This window comes from Nuphar pumila, chromosome 12 (genome assembly GCF_984573655.1).
Source record: "Nuphar pumila chromosome 12, dmNupPumi1.hap1.1, whole genome shotgun sequence".
Taxonomy (NCBI): Eukaryota; Viridiplantae; Streptophyta; class Magnoliopsida; order Nymphaeales; family Nymphaeaceae; genus Nuphar; species Nuphar pumila.
In genome coordinates, this window is record NC_143260.1 from 15103611 (window position 1) to 15126455 (window position 22845).

Genomic DNA, 22845 nt, shown 5'->3' on the forward strand with positions numbered 1-22845 from the left:
ACATGTAGGATGCCCTCATAAATGCCCAAATGGCCACCCTCTACTTGAACACATTGAGGCTAGCTGTTAGGGCCAAGTGTCACCTCCTAATAAAGTTGCAAATGACCTTTGACTGCCTTGGTCATCCATCAAATGTTAAAGAAAATAAAAGCATATTAAGTGATTTTATAAGGTATAAATTTATCCAAAATAATAATAAAAAGTTTGGTCAAAGTTAAACCAAAACCAAGACTGAATAGAATCGAGCCAACCCAAGATCCAAGCCCCCTGAGTGTCTTATCGCTTAAGCCAACTCTTGACATTTTAAACTCAAAGAGTTTTTCAAAGATGGGCTAAACATTTTTCATAAGGAAGGTTTTTCCTTCAAAATACATTCCAAAAATCTAGACCAAAGAAAGGGTTATTTTGCCAGATTAAAAAGGGGTATAATTTTGAGCCAAATAATAACATTTCTCTAGAGTTTTCCATTTTTTTTCCTTGTTTTTGTCAGGAAAATATCAAAAATTTTAAAACATCAAATAATTTATTAAAAAATGAAAAATCAAAAAATAAAATAAAAACAAATTAATTACATAATTAAATTTTACATTTTTTTATGATAAGAGAACCGTGTCACTTAATGGGCCTGCCTCTCTATTTGGTAAAACTCTGGTTTAAAAACACGTCCACCCAAGCCTTTAAGTGCACCAACCGTGATAAAGCAACAGCAGTCCGCCGGATTCGATCCTCAACTTTCAGCTTGACAGGACCTGACCGCGGTGGTAGTTAATATTTAGAATTATAAAAATTATCTTCAATTGCAACAATAATAACTATCATATATAAAAAATAAAAAACATCAACTATCAACCATCCAACATCAAATAATAACTATCAAGCATCGAACATCAAATGAGAAATCGAATGTTTCTCGGCGCCGTCCTGGTATGCTCGTTTACCAGCCCTACCGTCAAGGGGAAAATGATCACCGACAATGCAAGCTAGGCGCCGTCCTGGTATTCTCTCTCTCTCTCATCCATATTCCTGTAAAACATTTCCCTTATGCAAAAAAAGTGCATCCGAATCGGTTCATTTTTAGACCCAACTTTCATGTTGGCCCCCTTCTTGGCTTCTTGGTTCTAGGGTTTATTTGTAATGGTTTTCATATTTGTTTGTACTTTGTACCTGGCGTTTTTCTTCATGATTTTTAAGCAACCAACCATTTTTACGAGGTTGATGTGATGCCAACTCAATGATGTTCTGTTTTGATTCCCCCTGGTTTTTAGGATGAAGTTGTAGATAACAAAGATGAAGTTGAAGGTTGTTTGGAGGAAGGTGTATGATTATGTTCGCTACGATGTAAAAGAAATCGCATTCCCCTCATCCCTGCCTGATCCCCCACATGTGAAGAATCGGCCCAAAGTAACTTGGAAAGATTGGTACTATGTAAGCCCTTGATCCTCGTGTGTTCTGTTTGACTCTTCAACCGTGTGATTAAGTATGTACCTTATCATTTGGTTGAGATTTGTATTCTTGTACTGATACATACAATTCTAAGTGCAAAATAGCCGGCTTCGTTTGATGGTTACTAAGAGCTGTTTTTTTTTTGCATCAAATTTCGTGCTTAGTTTACATTCTCATTCGTTTGCAACAGATAGTGAAGGAGGCTTCTAGACTTTATGCGGCAAGTTGGGTTAGGGATATTAGTGAAGAACGTTTGCCAAAAGATTATAGGAAAACCAAAGAAGGTGATGTTAACACTCTTAAAGAGAAAGGCAATGGTCATGAAAAAGAACCATCAGCACTGGAGGATCTTGGTAAGCAGAAAACGATACAACCTGAATATCAGTTTTCTTTTGTTAAATCCTTTTCGTTTTTGGAAATTTTTGGCTTATGGTTGTGGTATGCAACATCTTCATGGATTATGGATCTTGTTGTGGACTAATAAATCCTGAATGCAATTATTAGCCCTGCACTCACACAGGGCCCAAAGTAATCCGTTTAAGAATACTTGGTTTTGTCCTGAATTGAGTGCAGTTGTATATTCTATGTTTTCACATACAACCATTTGCAGTTATCTTGGTTTATTATCCTCTTAGTCACAGATATAGGCGATATTTTGAAAGTATAGCATTAATATAGCTATAAATTCATAAAACGATATCAAAAGCAAAACCTTGCGATATTTTGAGAATATTACTTTTACTATTTTTTTTTACTTCTTTTCTATATCTTAAATATGTTTTTTCTTTTTTCTATTATATTTTTTGCTTATCAGTTTTATTGTGTGTATCGACGCGGGTAAGGCACCCTAAGTGCTGTGTCACGGTAACATAGCTTCTATAATTACTTTCTATAAGGCTCTGTCTGGGAGCCGGTAGTTGAAGGTAGCTGGGGAGATAACCATGAAATCCACAAAGAAATAAAGATTTTAACATGTTTTATTGTGCTGTTTGGGCGCACCCAGCCAAATTCAGCCAGGTGCTTACCAAATGTATCCAAAGCTGTTTGGCACATCGTCAAATGCTCTTAAAGTGGTAGCAGACATTGTCTAATGCTCTTCCAACATATTTAAAGTGGTAGCTGGAGGATTGTCGGAGACTGCAACGGGCTGTCAGAGAGTCACCAGTGTGGTAGTTGCAAATTACCAACTTCCTTGATGGCATTCGGTTTATGGAAATGGCACTGTCATCTTCACTCTGAACATCCCCAGAAACCTTTTCTCTATTCTCCCAAACAGAAAATTGCCTTGGGGATTCCCAGTTTCTCTCTGATGGTTGCCTCCAAACAGAACTGAATATCTGTTGCTGCAATAGCCATTGCATCATGAATATTTTCATGTGATATATCTACATGGAACTCTCTACCACATGATATGTGTTAATGTTCTTTAATTGTGGGCCATTTTTATCTTTTGTTATGTAGGTGTTAACATGGTAACTGATAGAGCATAATTTCCTTCCATATGAATTTCAAAAACATGTAAAAAATAAAATGAGATGGTTTAATGGAGTTTTGGATGTTGTTGATTGGTTGTAAGTTTTACTTTTCTGTTGTGAATCCACACTGCTTTTTCTTCTCTGTTATCTTCCCTGTCTGTTTGTTCTTCATATTTATTTGTTTTTTTTTTACTTGAACATGCTCTCATATTTCTGTTTTTATTCGGTGGAAATAAGCAGCCATGGCAGCAAGAGGAGGAATGGAGACTCTAAGGCCTGCTCTACAGAGATTATACATGACTAGGGCATCTGTATATAGAGATACACTAAAAAAATTTATACAAGGCTACCAAGAAGGGATACAGCAAGTGATGGAAAAAAAGAGAGATTCAGAATCTTTATGGAATGAAAATAAGGATACATCGAGAAAATCATCTTGATTTTATACCTAGAGTAATGCTTCTACTCTCAAATAGGTATCTTGTAATATATCCAGCATTGAACGGCTTACTTTTAATGGACTTGAAGATCATCTTTTAGTCAAATTCCAGTTATCTGTTATCAAATGTGACAATGACATTGGTTTTATCAGATGCCTTAAAGTGGGCATGACTTGCATTTAACAAGCTAGATCATGAGCCATTTGCCTTTCCAACAGAGGCAGCTCTATAACCATGTTTATATGCATTGGAGATGGGTTTCTACCTCTGCCCATGGAAAATTGGAAGGAAAGGCCATAATAAATTGCACTGTAGTTGCAGAAAACGATTTGGTGCGGTTGAATTTGCAGCATTTGTTGCAGACCTGTATAAGCAAAAGATCTATTTCAGAAGGGAAGACCTGCCATGGACAGGTTATCAAAGCTGGTCTGCAAATGGACACACTGATGTCAAATATACTGATCAACATGTACTCTAAGTGTGGGTTCCTTGATCTTGCAAAGGCGGAATTTTTAAGAATGCCTGAACGAAGTGTAGTGTCATGGAATACTATGATCGGTGCTCATACCAAGAATCAAGAGAAAGAAGAGGCTCTCAAGCTTTTCATATTAATGCGGAGAGAAGGAATGCTACCTAGTGAGTTTACACTTCCAAGCATTTTTTGTGCATGTGCTGCAAAGATGGCGCTTGTAGAGTGCAGACAATTGCATGCTTATGTGATTAAAACTGCACTCAATTCAAACGTGTATGTTGGTACAGCACTGCTTGATGTGTATGCGAAATGCAGTTTAATAGAAGATTCATATTTTATATTTGAAGATATGCCTGAACGAAGTGATGTTACCTGGAGCTCAATGATAGCTGGATATGTGCAGAATGATATGCATGAAGAGGCTTTAAAATTGTTGCATAGATCTCAAAAGCTTGGGCTGGAACCAACCAAATTTACATTATCAGCTGCTCTCAGTGCATGTGCAAGCTTAGCTGCTCTAATAGAAGGCAATCAGATTCACACAGTTATTCTTAGAACTGGTATGAGCTCGAATTTCTTCATAGTGGCCTCTCTGGTTGACATGTATGCTAAATGTGGAAGCATAGAAGAAGCTTATTGTGTATTTTCAAGCATCATTGAGAGAAATATTGTCTTATGGAATGCAATGATCTCTGGCTTCTCGCGACATGCTCGTTGCAGTGAGACTAGGATTCTTTTTGAAAAGATCCAACAGTCAGGTATTTATCCGAATGAGATAACCTATGTCTCTGTTCTCTCTGTTTGTGGGCATGGGGGGTTGGTGAATGAAGGCCGTCATTATTTTGATTCGATGATCAGAGATTGCAATGTAGAACCAAATGTACATCACTATGCCTGTATGGTTGATCTGCTTGGCCGAGCAGGGATGATTTATGACGCTGAAGACTTGGTCAAGAAGATGCCATTTGAACCCACAGCATCAATGTGGGGGTCATTACTGGGTTCATGCAGGATCCATGGGAACATCCAAGTTGCAGAAATTGCTGCACAGCGTCTATTCGAATTAGAACCCATGAATGCTGGGAACCATGTTTTGCTATCAAATATTTATGCTGCCCGCGGAAGATGGGTGGATGTTGCAGAAGCAAGGAAGAAGTTGAAGGACAGTGGAGTCAAGAAGGAGCAGGGAAAGAGTTGGATTGAAGTCAAGGATAGGGTGCATACATTTGTTGTTGGAGACAGATACCACTCGAGAATTGATGAGATCTACAAGAAGCTGGAAAATTTGACTGAAGAGATAAGGGTAATTGGTTACAGAACAGAGACTGATCATGACTTACATCAAGTCGGGGAGGAATGCAAAGAGAAGTTACTGAGGCACCACAGCGAGAAGCTGGCGCTTGCTTTTGGTCTCATATGCATTCCTGTTGGCATTCCAATCCGGATAAAGAAGAACCTTCGTGTGTGTGGAGACTGCCATACTTTCATGAAATTGGCATCGAAAATCACAGGGCGTGTGATCGTCATGAGGGACACAAACCGCTTTCACCATTTCAAGGAGGGTGGTTGTTCCTGTGGGGACTACTGGTGATTTTGAAGCAGGTCAGGTGTATTTTTTCTTCGCTGTAGTGCTGGTTCGAGAGAGGGGCAACATTTCTTTTCCTAACCCACTAATTAACACAAGTTTCTTTATTCTACCAACAACTTATGAGCTGTGTTGCAAGTTGATAAATTGGTCTCATCTCATGGTAGTGGGCACTCTGGTTGCTTTATTCATATGCTTTCCTGATCTGTTTAAGTCTTTGTGAGTCGATTTTTCATCGGCAAATTACTATGTGTGATGTATGCTGTTGAGGTTTTAGTGCAATGCAATGTTTTCCCTCTTCAGAAAAAAAAGAAAACTTAAAGGGTGAAACTCATGTTTCATGTCAAAGGTGTAAGTCCCTCTTTCACTGAGAGGCTGAGAATGTGAGACTTGTTTTTCTCATGCTCGGTGGCAGCAAATGTTTGGACCTTCATCTGCTAGAATTTTGGAGTGAGGAGAATCCCAAATCAAGGGCGAGGGAGGAGTTCTTCAGAAGGTCGGAGCAGTCCTTTTCGGTCGATTGGAAAAAGAAATGTTGGTCCCTGGTCTTTCACGTAGTTATTTCGCCCATGATGGCCCTTCTCATGTGTCCATGGTCAAGAATGAGATCTGGGAGTCGTTGTCCAATGCTTCAGGAAGCTCGGTTGGCCTGGTAAGTGTGGCCAATAGTTGGCGATTGGTCTTAGTTGGGCTTTGGCCCTAGCAGCTGGCGTATTCCAGGGTGCAAGCAAGTGGTCTCTAACGTTGTTACTAGGGGAGGGAATAAGGTGGCCTTCTGTGTCCAGTTGGTGTCGGGATATTTGTTGATGGCAGGTGTCATGTATATTTTTAGTGAGGTGCTTAGAAGAACAGTAAGAGCAAAAATCACAATGTTTTAATGGAAAATGATCATATTGTATGGCAAAGATAACACATTTTAAAAAATGCCTCAATTTATCAAATCCACTAAAATAATTTATGAACAATATCACAGGTTCTTAATATTTTTGTCGCTTTTACCCCTCGCAGGTGAGAAATTTTGAGTTTCACACATCATGACGCTAAAATAATATACCCACGAAACTCATCAACAAAATCACATATGAGATTGTGATATTCCAAAAAATATTGTAAAATTTCAAATAATTTGCGAAACTCATGATGAGTTTTGCGCAATAACCCGCAAAAATCATAAAATTTATGAAAGTTCGATAATTGCGAAATTTTGGACGAGTATCACATGTATTATAAAATTACTAAAAATTGCAAAAGATCGATATTACAAAATTTCTTATTCCAATGTATTGCGCAATTATATTTTCTTGCAAAATTTCATCTCATATAAATGCATGTTCAGGTTTTTTTTTTCTCGTTTATATTTGAAAAGAGCGGTAACCCCAATCCTCCTCCTCCTTCCTCTATAACTCCAACCCTTTCGATGATTTTCATGAAAGTTGTTCGCTTCACATAATTTAAAGTAAGCAAGAGTATGCAAAATTGTGTACTCTAAATAAATGTGCGCGTAATTGAAATAGAGCAAGAGTACGCAAAACTACGTACTCTGAATAATTATATACATATTTATAATACATATATATTAAAGCACCATCTACCAAAGCACATCGTAAATAAAGCGAAAGTATGCAAAACAGTGTACTTGAAATAAATCATAATTTAAATAAGACAAGAATAGACAAATCGATATATTATGAATACTTATATATGTATGTATAATGCATATATATTAAAGCAGCATCCACTAAAAAGGTCATCATAAATAAGGTGAAAGTACGCAGAACGGCATGCTTGAAATAAATCATAATTTAAATAAGACAAAAATACATAAATTTGTGTATTCTGAATATTTATATACATATGTATAATACATATATATTAAAGCAGTGTTCACCAAAAAGGCCATCATAAATAAAGCGAAAGTATACAAAACTGTGTACTTAAAATAAATTATATTTTAAATAGGACAAGAATATGTAAAACTATGTCTTTGAGTTAAATACATAATTTGAATAGGACAAGAATACGCAAAACTGCATTCTTGAGTTATATATATATATTAATGTTGTATTTATATTTAATGTAAATATAAATACATATATATATTAGAAATGTTTAGCCACCATTATTGTATGCAACTTTCACCTACCTCAAAGATGGTTTGAATCTTAGATGATTTCGAGCATAGGTTTTTAACTTGTTTGTGCCTCAGTATGTATGTTAGAGGTACAAAGTCTCATCTCTTGTACCGATGTGGTGTGCTAAAAGGTTTTTGTTGCATTGCATAAAAAATAAGGTAAAATTCCTATGTTATTTTTTGAAAAAACAAAAAAAAATGCTGACTTTACATCTTACCCCTTTTAAAAGAATTTCATTCTCAAAATTTCCTTCTGAGGGCCTTTCACGTAGATCGGGGTCTAAACTAATCATGGTCAATGGGGATGCACACACTCTATATGTGCAAACCCAAACCCATAAGCCTTTATAACAATCAAGACAACTCATAATGAGTTCCTGAGAAAAGCTTTGGGCTAGCCACTTGGTTAAACAAAATTTATACATGATTTTATTGATTTAATTTTGATAAGCAAAATTCACAATTTTACCATATCACAAAAAGTCTTAACCTACGACTATTTAGAGTATCTATTCACTATTTTTCACTTGTTCAGTCATGGTGGCATAGACAAGGCTTGCCACTACTTTTTGTGGTTGTTGTTGAGGCTGCTACTGTTATTGTTGTTACTGGCCTTCTCTTGTGGTTCACCTCTGTCAATCTGCTGCCTTCTTGTGACATTCTCGGGTGTAATGACTCATCTTTCTATAATAGAGACAACCACCCATGTCATGGGGGCATGACTGTCCAAGATGAACATAGTTGCACTTCGTGCATATCTAATTTAGTTGTTGTTGTGGTCCATTTTCTACATCATGTTTTTGCTTCTTAAATGGTGGTCTTTGTTTCTTGCTATCAGCAAGTTATTGCTTGTTGGCCCCACCATTCTCTGCAGACTTCTTGGCATGTCCTCCCTTGACTCACTCCCACTCTTTGCTCAACAGGGTTGTTGTTGATATGACATAAAAAAAGCTCGAGGGCATGCTGGTCATTACTCGGTAGCGGAGGACTTTTTTAAGTCATTGCACGAACTTATTTGCCCTTTCTTGGTCTTCAGTGAAGAGATTTGATCAATACCGCTTCAGGTTCTAGAATTTGGTGGTATAATCTACCTAACTCAGGTTTCTCTGGTACAACTCCAAAAATTCAATTTTCTTTTTATAACGAGCATGTATGAAAAAATAATTTTCTAAGAAGCCTCACCGTAATGATTCACAGGAGATGACTTCCGCTCTGAGGGAAACAGACTCCTTAAGTCATGTCCTACCACTTTTCGGCATTGTCCTTTAACTGGTACTTGCCAAAGTCATTTTTTTCTCTTTCGACATAAACAATACGTGGAATGTTCTTTCAGTCTCTTCAATCCAACTCTCAACGAACTCTGGGTCGGCCTTTCCTGCAAAGGTTAGGGGATCTAGTTTTAAGAATTTCTCATATGTGACCACGCCCTGATGATGGTTCATCCCTGTAGGTGCAGCAGGCTCCCACTAGGCACATACTTGGCTCCTTATGGCTGTGGCCAGACTATTGAAGGTTTCTATAATGAATCCCTATTGTTTTGCCCATTCGTCAGGTGATTCTTCATTTATTCGACAAGTCATCTTTTCCAACAAAAATTCTTATCATGGATAAATACAAAAATAATTAAGCAAAAATACTTACAGTGTGATACGAATGTCAGATAATCAAGAATCACTGTATCTTGATCACTCTGATACCAAAGCTGTAATGCCCCAAAATCCCAAACTTGTAAATTTTAAAGAAAATTTTGAAATTTTAATAATCAATCATTTTTTAGGGTTAAAACGATAGTTCACCAGAAATAATATTTGAAAATGACAAGTCGGTGAACCTTGGGTGGATTACAGACAAATTTTTCAACCAACAAATTGCATCCCCAAATGTCTTGGATTTGGGTTTGCATTTTCGTACATCCATGCAAAACTATGAAGATTCAAAGCAAGGTTTTCAAAACAGTGTTATATAAAATTCCTTATACAAAATTATAAAATATGCTCAAGAGCGAACAATAGAGATAGTGGGTTCTTGATATCATCATGTCATTGCGCCATCACCTGCAATATTCGTCAATTCGTCACTTGTATCCCATAAAATGGGTCAGACTCATGAAAGCCTCAAAATGCAATGACAACAAACCAAAAAACAAGACTAGCATATGCATTATCATATTTTATAACATTCAGTTTCGAAAAAGCAGAATGAACATTATAATCTTGTTTCGATAATTGTTGACTTGTGGGTACTCATAGGACAAAATATAGAAACAATTGAGACCGTTCGGAGGTCTATTATTTTATGTAAATTTATAACCCGAACGACTAGTTGTGTCCGCTCCAATGGAAACGATTTCAGAGACTGAGAGAGAATTTCCCAGAGGCAAGAATAAACGTAGGATGCATTCAAACTTCTGCAGAAGTTTGTGGGATCTACCACCTAGGATAATAATCAATAGCCCTATCCCCTAACTCTGATGACTAGAGATACCGAGCCATTGTCACTCGAGAAGCATAATTATTATCATCGGAGTGTATACCTCCTATCCTCTCTCTTGACAGAACTAAAGGATGAATGAGTGTGTTGGGTATTCTTTTATCTAACAGTCTATTCAATATGCTCTGGTCTTTTAAACCAAATCAAGAATCTTGCCTGTGAAGGCAACCATGTATGTTTATGCGATTTTCTTATAATATGATGCATTATCGCACAACGAGGTTTGTCATAAACCTCAAAACTACTCATCAATGTTGAGCATGTCTTATAGTACATTAAAGATTAGAATAATATTGGTTTCTCAAAAAGAGAACCAATCACAACCCGAGAAAAATCATGATTTCCCGCGCCTTATGATGGAGGCATATTCGAGTCATTTCGGATGCAAAAAGGAATCACCTTACATAAGTACGACCGAAGTCTATCTAGTCAAAGTCTTTGCATGTTATTGGTTCAAAGAAAAGACTCAGTTGTGAATTCCTGAGTCATGTCAATCTCAACTTATTTTAAAGTTCAAAACATGTTGGAATGGTATTTCTAAGAACACTCTAACGCTTGGGAATTGTCTGATCAAAATGGACGTAACAATTTTAATGCATGTGGGCATTATTTTGTTTATAGGATAAACGACACATATGTAAGTTGAATATCATGAACATGCGATCATAAAACCCTTGTTTTATTTTATGAAATATTAGGGGCATGCAAACTTGAAATCTCGCATGAAACTCTTTTGAAATTAAATTAAAGCAGGGGTGCACAATTGTGCAACTTCAAATAAATACTCGCATAATTTAAAGTAAACAAAAGTATGCAACACTGCATACTCTAAATAAATATGTGCATAATTGAAATAGAGCAAGAGTATGCAAAGCTACGTACTCTGAATAAGTATACATGTATTTATAATACATATGTATTAAAGCAATGTCTACCAAAGGCCATCGTAAATAAAGTGAAAGTATAAAAAACTGAACACTTGAAATAAATCATAATTTAAATAAGACAAGAATACACAAATCTATATATTATGAATAGTTATATATGTATGTATAATGCATATCTATTAAAACAACGTCCACTAAAAAATGCCATCATAAATAAAGCAAAAGTATGCAAAACCGCATACTTGAAATAAATCATAATTTAAATAAAACAAGAATATGCAAATCTGTGTATTCTAAATAGTTATATACATATGTATAATACATATATATTAAGTAGTGTCTGCCAAAAAGACCATCGTAAATAAAGCAAAAGTATGCAAAATCACGTACTTAAAATAAATCATAATTTAAATAGGACAAGAATATACAAAACTGCGCCCGTGAGTTAAATGCATAATTTAAATATGATAAGAATACACAAAACTGCATTCTTTAGTTAAATGTATATATATATATGTTATATTTATATTTGACATAAATATAAATATAAATATAAATATAAATATAAATATAAATATTAGAAATGTTCAGCCGCCATCATTGTATATGATTTTTCCCTACCTTGAAGACAATCTGAATCTTTGACGATTATGAGTGTAGGTTTTTAACTTGTTCATTTCTCGGTATGCATGTCGGAGGTACAAAGTCTCGTTAGTTGCACTGATGTGGTGCACTAAAAGGTTTTTGTTGCACTGTGTAAAGAACGATGGTAAATTCCCATATTATTTATGAAAAACCCAAAAAAAATCATGGATTTTACACCTTCACTGTTGTGAAATTAAATTATGTTTTTATTGCTTAAATGCATCTGGAATATGAATTATGATTTTTTCTTGATGTATTATTTATTAAATGCTTGTAACATTACGCATTTGTTAAATAGTTGTAACATGAATATAAATTATATGTTTTTTTGGCGCATTATTTATTAAATGATTGCAACAAGATGCATTTGTTAGATGGTTGTCTTGCATACATGATTCAGTTTTGAGATTAATAGCTAGTCATGTTTTATTTTGTCAATGATAATATAAATCTTATATTTTGATAAAATAAAAAATATATACATTTTTTTCTCTTTCTATTCCTACTCGCTTCCCTCTTTGTTTTTCCTTTGAATCCTTGTTTGCTTTCTAGGTCGCTTTTGGTTCTCTTCTCGCTTTCGAGACAATTCTTGGTTGGCTTCTAAGTTGCTTCTTGCTTCCCGCTCCCTAAAATTTTAAAGTGCCTCGCTTCCCACTCTTGCTTTCCCAACTAGCAATTCTGAGAGAAACTTCATAACTTATGATATCTTCTATCAAATGGCTACCCAAGATTGGGATCTTGTGGAAGATCAACATGCATTAGACTGAATTGCTCTCACTGTCATCATCATGATCATTACACTAGAATGCTTCAGCATGCTCATACTTATCATCCAAGACTACAAAAATCTAGTAATCAACCTTCCAATGAGAGTCTCGTATTGGACCACATAAAAAAGACCTCTTTGTCGCCTAAAAACATGTCCTCACTGTTGCCTCTAGTTGCAGGTGTTCTTGCAACAACACTTTAATGGTGGAAGCCCTAACTGAGTTGCAGAATTTGGGAACTTAAAGATAAAAAGACGATAGGGTAAGTATGCAATTTCAATTCAAAAGTAACAGTTTCCATCTCATATTCAAACAGAAAGTAACCAGGGCGGTGATATGCGCAATTTCCTAATAGGGCAGTCTGTTGTGTTAAAACTTTGAACACGTGAACCGGTGAAATGTAATTTCTCCAAAGGCTGGATGCCTAAATGTAAACTTCCAAAGGTTTTTTATAGTTCAGATAAGATGTATATAGGCTTTTTTCTAGTCTAGAGCATATTACAACTTATCTTGGCTTGAATCTTGTAGTTTTTGAAGAGATTTATTGAGATTATCGTGGTGACTTTGGGTATTTTGTATCTGGTGGCTATTGGCAGTAGGGTGCAGCTAAATCTAGCCTGTTTTGATCTATTTTTTATGGTGGTGACTCAAATCTATTAAGGATTATCATGAGATTTCAATATTGGCTGCATTGTTACCCTCTAATTTCTTGAAGCATTTACAGCCTATTTGTTTGTCCCCTTTGTGTTGTGTTTTTCTGTTTGTGCTGGGTTTGAATTGTAGTTTTTGGGGGTTTAGTAAAGAATGGAGAAGAAGGATGTTAATCACATCATTTCCATTAAGTTGGATAAAAGTAATTACATATATTGAACTAAATATGTAAAGACCGTGGTTAAAGGTCTTGAATATGGTGGATACCTAAATGGGTTTAAAGGAAACCAAAGTGATGATGAATACTGTGATGTTGCACCAGTAGGGGCTCCACTTGTTTGGTAGGAGCTGTCATTGCACATCACCTTGTTGGGACACTGCAAGTTCAAAACCCAATAGTAGGTTCTATAACTGGTGGGGGTCTGCCTAACCCCAGCTTGCCTATCTAAAAAAAACCGTGATGTTGTATTTGAAGAGTAAGACAAAGATCATGCTAAGGTGAAATCATGGTTGTTGACTTCATTAGTGAAAATTACTGTAAATATAATGAAATTTAAAGAAGCAAGAGAAGTACAACACTATTTAAAGAAAATATATGAGCAATCTAATTAGGCACGTCAGTTGTCTCAAAATCTCAAAGCCATGAAAGTAAAAGCTAAATCAATACAAAATTTCAGTAGCTATGGGTGTAGACACACAATTTTAACCGAATCATTTTACGTCAGAAGTCAAGTACCAAAATCTAGTGTTTTTAGCCTATTTAAAAGTTATGCTAACTTCAACTTTATTTTTGGCCTCCAAAACTATATCCTCAAGATTTTGTCCAAAATAACAATTAAACTAAGAGGATCTTATCTTTTCAACAAGTCAAAAATCATGTCAATACAACATGAAAGTAGAAAGATACAATCAAAACAAGGTGACTTGTTCAGTAAAAAACTAATTTTTTAGGTAGAGCCCACATTGAGTGCATTTTTATCATTAAATTTATTGAATTTTATCACACTAAAAAAAGTAATTAAGTTAGAGGATGTTAACTTTCTAACGCATCAAAAATCACCCCAAACGAACATCCAGATAGAAAGTTATGACCAAAACAAGTTCACCTATCGAGCCTATTTTGGTTAATTTTCTGCCGACAATTAAAATTGTCTTTAGCATATAAATTTGTCGTTAGTAGCTTTTGATAACGGTAAATTAATTTATCATTAGAAAGAATTATCATTATCCCCTAAGAATTGTTGTTCACACCTTCCATTAACGACAAATAAATTTGTCATCAAAAAATTTGTCCATCTATTGTCAGCAGGTTTCGTCGATTTCATAAAGTGCATCCCTCCTTATCTGCGCTCACTTACCTTCCAGACTTAGAACATAATATCCTCCTCTCACATCCCCTTTACAAAAGCAAAGCTCTTTATCTAAGGTAATATGCCTTGGACAAATCTCAATCCTTAATTCAAAAACAACCTAATAGGAGTCGTCCATCGCTATCTGGACTGGGTCCAGACTGTCGGATCTCAGATATGCAGTAAACATATTTGGATTCACCAGAAAAACTATAAATAGGGGGTCACCCTTACTATTTCAATATATGGACTTTGTCTCCCTAACACTAACCTTACTATGTTGGAATCTTTGTAAAACCTAACCTAGTTCAAGCCTAGTTTGGGGCCCAGATCTCCTATCTCATACTCATTTGGAGCATGCGTCAAGTCAAAGTGCCATCTATTCTCATGCACTCGTCGAACATAGAAAGAGCTACCTAAGCCTTAGGTGAGATTCAGTTCATTTTAATGTTTATTTTGTTTATTTGATGCATTTTTCTAAGTTTTGATAGCCCTAATGTTTGCATATTGTGTTTTTGTTCTTTTTTCAAGTTTTGGTGGCTTTTGCGATCAAGCTCATCTTTTTCTTTAGAATCGAGTATAAGGTACGACCTTCCACAATGTCGTCACTCTAAAATGAAGATCGAGGATTCCTGGTTCAGCTGATCCCTGCTTAATAGAGAAGGAAAGGTGTGTGATCTTGTAGAGCAGACCCCATAATCACAATTAAATTTGGATGTAATTTTGGACCCATTTGTATTTTTTAAAACTATTTTTTTATGAAAACTCTTGTTTTTGTTTTAAAAAATTTAGAGATCCACAAAATTGCGATCAAAATGGGACCATTCCTTCAAACTCCAGGATCGAAGTTTCTAAAAATCAGCATTGCGAGGTTAGTAGTTTCATTGTTATTTTTGAATTTTTGGATATTGGATCCATCTCAGATCCAAAATCATTTTTATGCATATGTCCTAGCTCTAATTAACAAAGTCTTTGCTCCCTAACCACAACTCTAGTTTTGTTCTAGAGCTCATTGAAAAATAGACGTTTGACTCTTTCATTCTCATGTTCAGTGCGATTTTGGATTCCAAGGTCTCTAAAAACATGCATGAACATAAAAAATAATCAATTTTCTAACTATTTTCTACATAATAATCTCTGTTATCAGACCTATAGAAATTTGAGACATAGATCTCAAACTTTCTTGTTTTGAGTCAGAGCTGAAAACCCCTCCAGGGCTCTCGTTTCTACATTCTAAAGCCGAAACAACAAATTGTTCTGTAGACTCAAAGCACCAAACAATCTGTATTCCAGAAGTTGTTTCTCTCCAACCGCTCATCAAATCGAGGTGATCTTGGTAGAGTTCGAAAGATAATGTTATGATCTTTTTATGTTATTTTTTCTGCTTCATCGGATTCCTGATGCAAGTGGCCAAAAAATAGACTACACCAGACATAATAGATATAAACACACATGTTCATCCCTTAAATTTTGTAAGACCTCCATTCACCCCTGGCATACCTCATTTGCCTATTCACATTACGAAGCTCCTTCTCAAGATTTCTAACCCTCTCTTCATACTTGGTGAGTTATGAAAGTGGAATCTGGGTCGTTGGTAGCTTGATTTTCATACAATATATAGACTTAGTTGGCTTAACTATGATATTCTCAGTTTTTTTTGTTTCAGCACTTGCTTGAAACTGCAGAGCTAAGCTTCATTTTCTATGAACTTCTGTTGAATTTTGCTGATCATCAATCTTAAGACAACATTGAAACTTTCAAGTCCTTATAGTATAAACTTGTCTGGGATATCTTGGACAATTTTTTCCCATTGTCCAACACCTTATGAGTATACAGATCTTTGTTCTCATCAGTCTCAAGATTTGTTCCTTCCCCTTCCAACTTTTTAAATGGATCTGTTAAGTGTGGATGGGTCACGACCAATCATAGACTGGAATTATCTTTTAGTGGACTTTGTAGTTCCTTGGTACCTCTAGCCTTCTTACCAATTTGTCTAGGTGTCATGGGCTATGAACTTGGATTGCAAGTCGAGGTTAGAGATCTTGGAACCTTGCCCCTAGTTTGACTGGTTCTTAGAAGTTTTAGTATGAGAATCCTTCTTAGGGACCCTTGGTTTGGGTTCTATGAACATGTAAGAGTCAACACAAATCACACAACACATATCAGAATTTAAAAACAGGTTTTCTCTTATCTCCTTGTATACTCCATGAAACTACTAGGGCACTTCATAGGGTTCATAATGTGAGAATCCTTCTTGAGAACCATTGGTTTGGGTTCTATAAACACACAAGAGTCAAAACAAATCACACAACACACATCAGATTTCAAAAAATAGGTTTTTTGGGGATCTCTTTGTATGCTCCACGAAATTGTGAAGGCACTTTATAGGGTTCTAATATGTACGAGCTTGCACCTTCTTGGACCTTTCACTATATACTTGAGCTATGACTCCTTTTATATACAAGAGAGTACTCAACTTTTTTTTAGTACCACCGATATACCCAAGTTGATAGCTTCTAGTATGGGTGAGAGGATCTACATATCCAAAAATATAGGACATGATATGGGTTTTTGAAAACCCAAAAAAAAAACTGAAGCCTCTATAATCAAAGCCCTAAGAAATGAGGATAAATCAGAATAGAAGAAAAAACAATGCAAACAATGCCTTACACATAGTGAATGATTACATTGTTAGAGGTCATCGATTTTTTCTAAGAAATTTAAGTGACATGATTTTCTTCAACAAGTATTTCTAATCAAATTTCATAATCCAAAACAAGTAAGCAAACACCCAATTCTAACTAGGGTTTATACCCATGAAAGTAGGAAATAGACACCCAAAATTAAATTTTTTCAATCATTTTTTTTTAAAAACTAAAAATTCACTTTCATAAGAAACAACTTAGCAGAACCAAAAATCATATAAAAAAAAAATCCTTACCTAAAGATTTATTTTAGGTCCAAATGCAACACAAGCACACCCAAATAACAATATTAAAATGATAAAAGACTCAGTGGTGGTGGAATCACGGAATTTTAGTACCTGAAAAGCAAGATTTAATCCGAAGCAAGGGAGTTACCAAAAATTTTTTTACAGTCCAAGACTCGTAAAGGATTTTAACACTGGTTTTGTATCATATATATAGTGTTCTGGTACCACCAAAATATTGCGGTACCAAACGCATAACCATTGGATTTTTTAAATCCAATGACTCGTATTGGTTCTAAAAAAGCAATAATCTAGTGTAGCTCTATAAAAAAATGATGTAGATTGTTGCTTTTCAAAACTTAAAATGTTTGACTTTTGGTTCTCTTGAGAATAGCTTTTTTTTTTTTTTGAAAGGCAAGCTGGAGTTAGGCAGACCCTACCAGATAACTCTTAAGCCCCATGTGGCAGAGGCACAGAACCCCACTTACCACATGGGATACCACCTACTCACTTGGAAATAATAAACTTACATAGTCCCCCCCCCCCCCCCCCCCCCCCCCCACAGGAGCTGCTTCCCCCTCCAACCCTATTTAGGGCACGGTTGGTAATGTCATGAGATTCAAACTTTTGCAAATAGGACATTGAATCTCATTGGCATAACTAACCAAACATAAGAAAATGACCCGTTCATGAAAAACAGAATCTCATTTGCTTTGCAAATGAGAGTTGTTTTCCCATTTATGTGAATCACAAAGGGTATCTTGTGACTCTGATTCACGTTTGAGTCCAGGAAACCCGTACCCGCTCTCTCTCTCTCTCTCTCACTTGGGATATGATTTATAAATCATGCTATAAGACAATATAAACTAATTTATGATTCAACTGTTTACACTAAGAGTAAAAAGATGCGCCCCACGGATTGTTGAATATGGTCCATTTGCTAGGAATTGCATCTTGGATCCTAAAAAAATAGAATCTTTTGTCTTGTGAAAAATTGGCACTTTGTGAGACATTAATTGATTTTTTAGGTGATTCAAGAACTTTCTTACATGTTGTAATCTGATGATTGCAAAGTCAATTCTTCGTTCGACGTTTTCCTTGATTTTGGAGTATTTTTGTATTGGGGCGGGTCTTGTATAGTCTCTCACATCTTTGTATCTACATGGGGGGTGGTGTTTGTGTTAACATTGAGGCTTAGTGAGAGGTATTTTAGTATTTTTAGGCTCATGAGGGTTTATAAATATGCACAGGCAGGAGGATATTTGCAAATACAATACGACCTTCACAACCATGAGTTACAAATGTGGTACTGCATTTGCCAATGTCCTCCTGACTATGCCATTTTTTTAATGGAGGTTTGTATGTGTATGAGGACATTTGCAAGTAAAGAGTTGTGAAGGTTTGCATGTGTATGAGGACTTTTTTAGGACATTTGGTAAGGGGTAAACATGCCCTAAAAAAGTTGGGAATCAAAAATTTGGATTTGCTAGAAATTTTGTCAAATTTCTAGGTATTTCGGGAAACATGTCATTTTGTAAGAACAATATGATAATTTTTTAAATTAATTAATGGTATATGTTAATGCAAGTTGTTGACTTAATCTAACACGGTAGATGTATTCAGCATGGCTTATTTATTTATGATCAATATTGGGATTGTGTTTTTTTTAATTAAACAATATGCTCTTAATCAATACAGTTTGAAGTGCTTATGGCTGTCAATTTTTTTACCAGCAAAATAATCTGTTTACATATTCGAACCCTACAATCCTAATGTTGATTCTCCTAAAAAAACCATGAAGATCACATCTTCAAGGTCAGATTTATCAAAAAAAAAGTTGTCATTTACAAAAACATGACTATAGGGATTTTTCTCCTATAAATGTATGTGTAATTTTTTTTGAGAGGAATATATATATATATATATATATATATATATATATATATATATATATATATATATATATGAAGGGAAATGAAAAACCTCCCAAATGAATGTTTTATTGGATTTTTGCTATTTTTTTCAAAATTCTGACTATACATATGTGATCGATATGTTTGTTTTTATATGAATCAGTTCTTAGTGCATTTGACTCTGATGCATAGATAGGTTTTTATAAGCTTCAAAAATCAATGGCGTACAATTTTTATAATTTTTTTTGGATCCAAATACCATTTTTTCTATCTAAAATTCATGATTCAAGTATCGATTTATAGTAAATCGATCATGCTGAGCAAATCTGTACAGTCAAAATTTTGAAAAAACATCAAAAAAACTTCATTGGAGAGGCTTGGGAGGTTTTCCATTGGAGAGGTTTTCATTCCCATATATATGAATACCATAAATGTATGTTATGTTTACAGGTTACAGCTCATTAAATAAGATGGGTTCATAAAATAAGCTCGTCATGTCATTTTGTTCTTGACCCCACCAGGTCATTATGACCTGGCTGAACTGGGACAGGTTTAGGTGACTTGATTCATTGGTCAATCATGTGCATATTGTAACTCAGCGTGACCGCATGAAAAATGCCTCTTGTAACTAAAATCTGGTGTTTTTATAGTTCACCAAATAAAAAATGTCATTTATTCTTAGTTTTTTCTATCTCTTTCTTTTCAAAATTTCAACCAAAAGATGTTATTTTTCTTTCTTAATTCTAAGCACTTAAGATGGTTAAACATTGTAGCTTATGGTAGCATTGTAATAAAAAGAAATTGTAGTGACCTGATTGGGTCTGTCCTGCTCAGTTTTGAGTATATATACTTGTACATGCCACTCCAAAAACTTATAGTAGTGGTAAGTCTTCTTTGATCAATTTGAGACTTAAGATTTTTTAATCATTATCTATTACTACAAAAAATATTGTGGACCAAATTGTTTCATTGAAAAGTCATTATTTTTTTATTATAAAGTTTTGATTGCGATGCAGGCGATTGTTTATAGATTATTTTAGAAACTGGCCTTAAGATATTTCTCATCTAAAAGATCTTTTTTTATTAACTAAACGATAGAGATCAGATTTGCTAATTAGTTTGATTTGCAAAACATATAATAAAAAATCAAACTCTCTCTCTCCTTTGCCTATACTTGGCTCAATAACCTTGATAAGCTATCTTATGATCAATTTGCAAACTTGAACAACCACTTAAATCTCGCTTACAAAGGCTCCATTCATCTGGTAGGGGTGGCTTGTGAATGCCACCAAGTTAACGGGACGCTACAAGTTCGAAACCCACATGTGACATGACTTGGTATAAGGTTGAAGCTGGGTGTACTCTCTAATGAACAAGGGGGGCCTTAAGGGTTTTACCAATCGGAGGTCAGCTAGAGTTTCCCTTGGATTGTCCAAAGAAAAATCTCTTAAATCCAGAGTTGAGCCAAGCGTGAACTGCTTAGTTTGTGTGACCGTACCAACTAAAATAGACATTACCAAGGGGCATTTTGACTGCTTGGATCTTAGATGTAAATATAAGATTCGAGGATCAAAATCTTATATTTCTAGCCCAAATCTCTCGTTGGGCGAGAGATTGTGTATCTTAAGGTAAATCTGAATATAAAATTCCCTAATTTCGGATTTCACCATTTGAATACATCGATTCCCAGTATGGGCCCCATGCCAATTTCAATGAACAGTTACTAGATATCAAGGTATTCAAATTGTCCGAATTGAACCAATCTACGAGTTTTTTTATTTATTTATAACCCGAAGAAATTGCACTGGCATGAAGACTTGGTCTTGCTGTCTCAGTCTGCCATAACTATGGTCATCGTGCCTACAGCATAAAACTCAGAGGCTAGGCGGCCCCATGGGTGCCAAGCAATGAGTTGCTTGGTTGTTTTTTCACTCCTACATCTAGAGATGACAATGGACCGGGGCGGGGGACAAGGTCTCCACCCCCGCCCTGTCTCAAAATCCGAACCTTCATCCCTCCACGGGGATGGATTTTAACCTCCACCCCCGTTTCATGTCCTCCATCCCCAGTCCAAACGGGGGCGAGGTGGGGCGGAGCCCCATTTCCCCTCGGTCTAGTGTCATCCCTTAAAAGGATTGGGAATGGCGTGGGGCAGGGCAAGGCGGGGACGGGGCTGGGCGGGGGAGAGCTTAAGTCCATCTCCGCCTCTATCCCCGCACGGGGATGAATTTTAACCTTCATCTCCGTTTCATGCCCTTCATCCCCGGGCCAAACGGGGAGAGGCGGGGCAGGGCTCCGCTTTCCCCCGGTCTACTTTCATCCCTACCTACATCCAATAAAAACATTAGCCTTTGAATGCTTGGATCTGGAACAGAATAAACATGCCTTTAAGCCCTCCCTCCCTTCATCTTCCAAGGATTGGAGATCCATATATCTTAGCTCTCTTTGAGAGCCCTGAATTGGAAGTGTGTTGAGGTTTGACATTCTCATGCTCTCTCCTGTTTGGGAGTGATGGTGTTGCCAAAACATTAGGTTAGGAATGGAGTTGGCCACCCCCAACACCTCAATACCTTTTGGCTCCCAATAAGAGTAGGTGTTGGAGAGGAGATGAGAAGGGTGCTGGGAGTGGAGAATAAAATGAGTGATAATTGATGAGAGTAGGAGAATGAAGTTGTCAACAACCTTTTTTTAATACACAGAGACCACCACCACCAAGATCATAGACTTAGGCCCAGGCCGGGCAGACCCAAATTGGACTTTTGGCCTGACCCGGCCATGCTGCAGCCCAACATGATATATATTATAATACATTATATATAATATATTATATATATAAGCCTAGCCCAATTAGGCCAGCTGGCCTAACTGCAGGTCGTGGGCCGTGGTTTCCGTTGCCCAACCCTTACCTTGAATTGACAGCTAAGATTTATAAAATATTCTCGTCTCATGTGATCTTGTGAGCAATGTTGTCAGTATCGGTATTGGCCCTGAATCGTTTGACCATCGATTCAGCTGTATTGCCCAATACCGATACTCAAGTAAATTGTTCGGTATCGGCTTAAAAATAATAAAAATTTATTATGTGTCAATCATAACATGTTAAAATCATTAAATTAATTTTAAAATAATATTAAAAAATATTTTTTGGTACTTTTTTACATCTATCAAAAAATAACCGATTCACGCTTATCTATTTTCTGCTGATACAATGAGTATCGGCCGATAGGCACCGATACTGATAACATTGGTTGTGAGCCCCCACCGATGCCATTACCGGGTTCAATCCGAACAAGTTGCAGACAACGTTATTGTTTTCCTTTATTGTTTGAAAAACGATTCATTTATCAATCATGTGCAAACGTTACCGAGCTCCTTTTTTTTTTTGTTTTGTTAAGTCTACCCAATTGAAATTTGAAAGGGTTCTCTATTTTAAGCTTTTTTTATTTTCTTGAAATTTTCACCAATAAAAAACGCTCTTTAATCTCAGCCTTTTTCTTTTTAACATTAACCAATGATAAAAAACCCTTTATTTTTGAACGGAATGAATTGAAAAAAACTTCAAGTTTGTAATTTGAATTGCTCAATAATTATGAAAAACCTTATGCAGATGGCAAAAGCTTTTAGCCTAATTGCAGTCCCATACTGACAATCAAAAGAAATTACAGAGA

The 22845-nt window shown here is 35.9% G+C and overlaps 2 protein-coding genes across 2 annotated transcripts; both read left to right on the forward strand.

Annotated features, from left to right (window-relative positions):
- The first annotated feature begins 851 nt into the window (after positions 1–851).
- LOC149820090 (uncharacterized) lies at positions 852–5731 on the forward strand. The gene is made up of 4 exons (XM_089982565.1): positions 852–995; positions 1266–1425; positions 1634–1796; positions 3159–5731. Exons 2-4 carry the CDS (start codon positions 1288–1290, stop codon positions 3356–3358), a joined length of 501 nt encoding a protein of 166 aa, XP_089838691.1. The 5' UTR covers positions 852–995; positions 1266–1287; the 3' UTR covers positions 3359–5731.
- On the forward strand, positions 3553–5731 carry LOC149820091 (Pentatricopeptide repeat (PPR) superfamily protein). Its single transcript, XM_089982564.1, has one exon. It carries the CDS (start codon positions 3553–3555, stop codon positions 5419–5421), a length of 1869 nt encoding a protein of 622 aa, XP_089838690.1. The 3' UTR covers positions 5422–5731.
- Positions 5732–22845: the final 17114 nt, after the last annotated feature.

Bases quoted from the DNA above. Each gene is read 5' to 3' on its own strand.
- LOC149820090 (XM_089982565.1), top strand. From the start codon at position 1,288: ATGAAGTTGAAGGTTGTTTGGAGGAAGGTGTATGATTATGTTCGCTAC. The intron at 1,426-1,633 runs GTAAGCCCTTGA...CGTTTGCAACAG, and splicing joins CTTGGAAAGATTGGTACTAT to ATAGTGAAGGAGGCTTCTAG. The intron at 1,797-3,158 runs GTAAGCAGAAAA...GGAAATAAGCAG, and splicing joins ATCAGCACTGGAGGATCTTG to CCATGGCAGCAAGAGGAGGA.
- LOC149820091 (XM_089982564.1), top strand. From the start codon at position 3,553: ATGAGCCATTTGCCTTTCCAACAGAGGCAGCTCTATAACCATGTTTAT.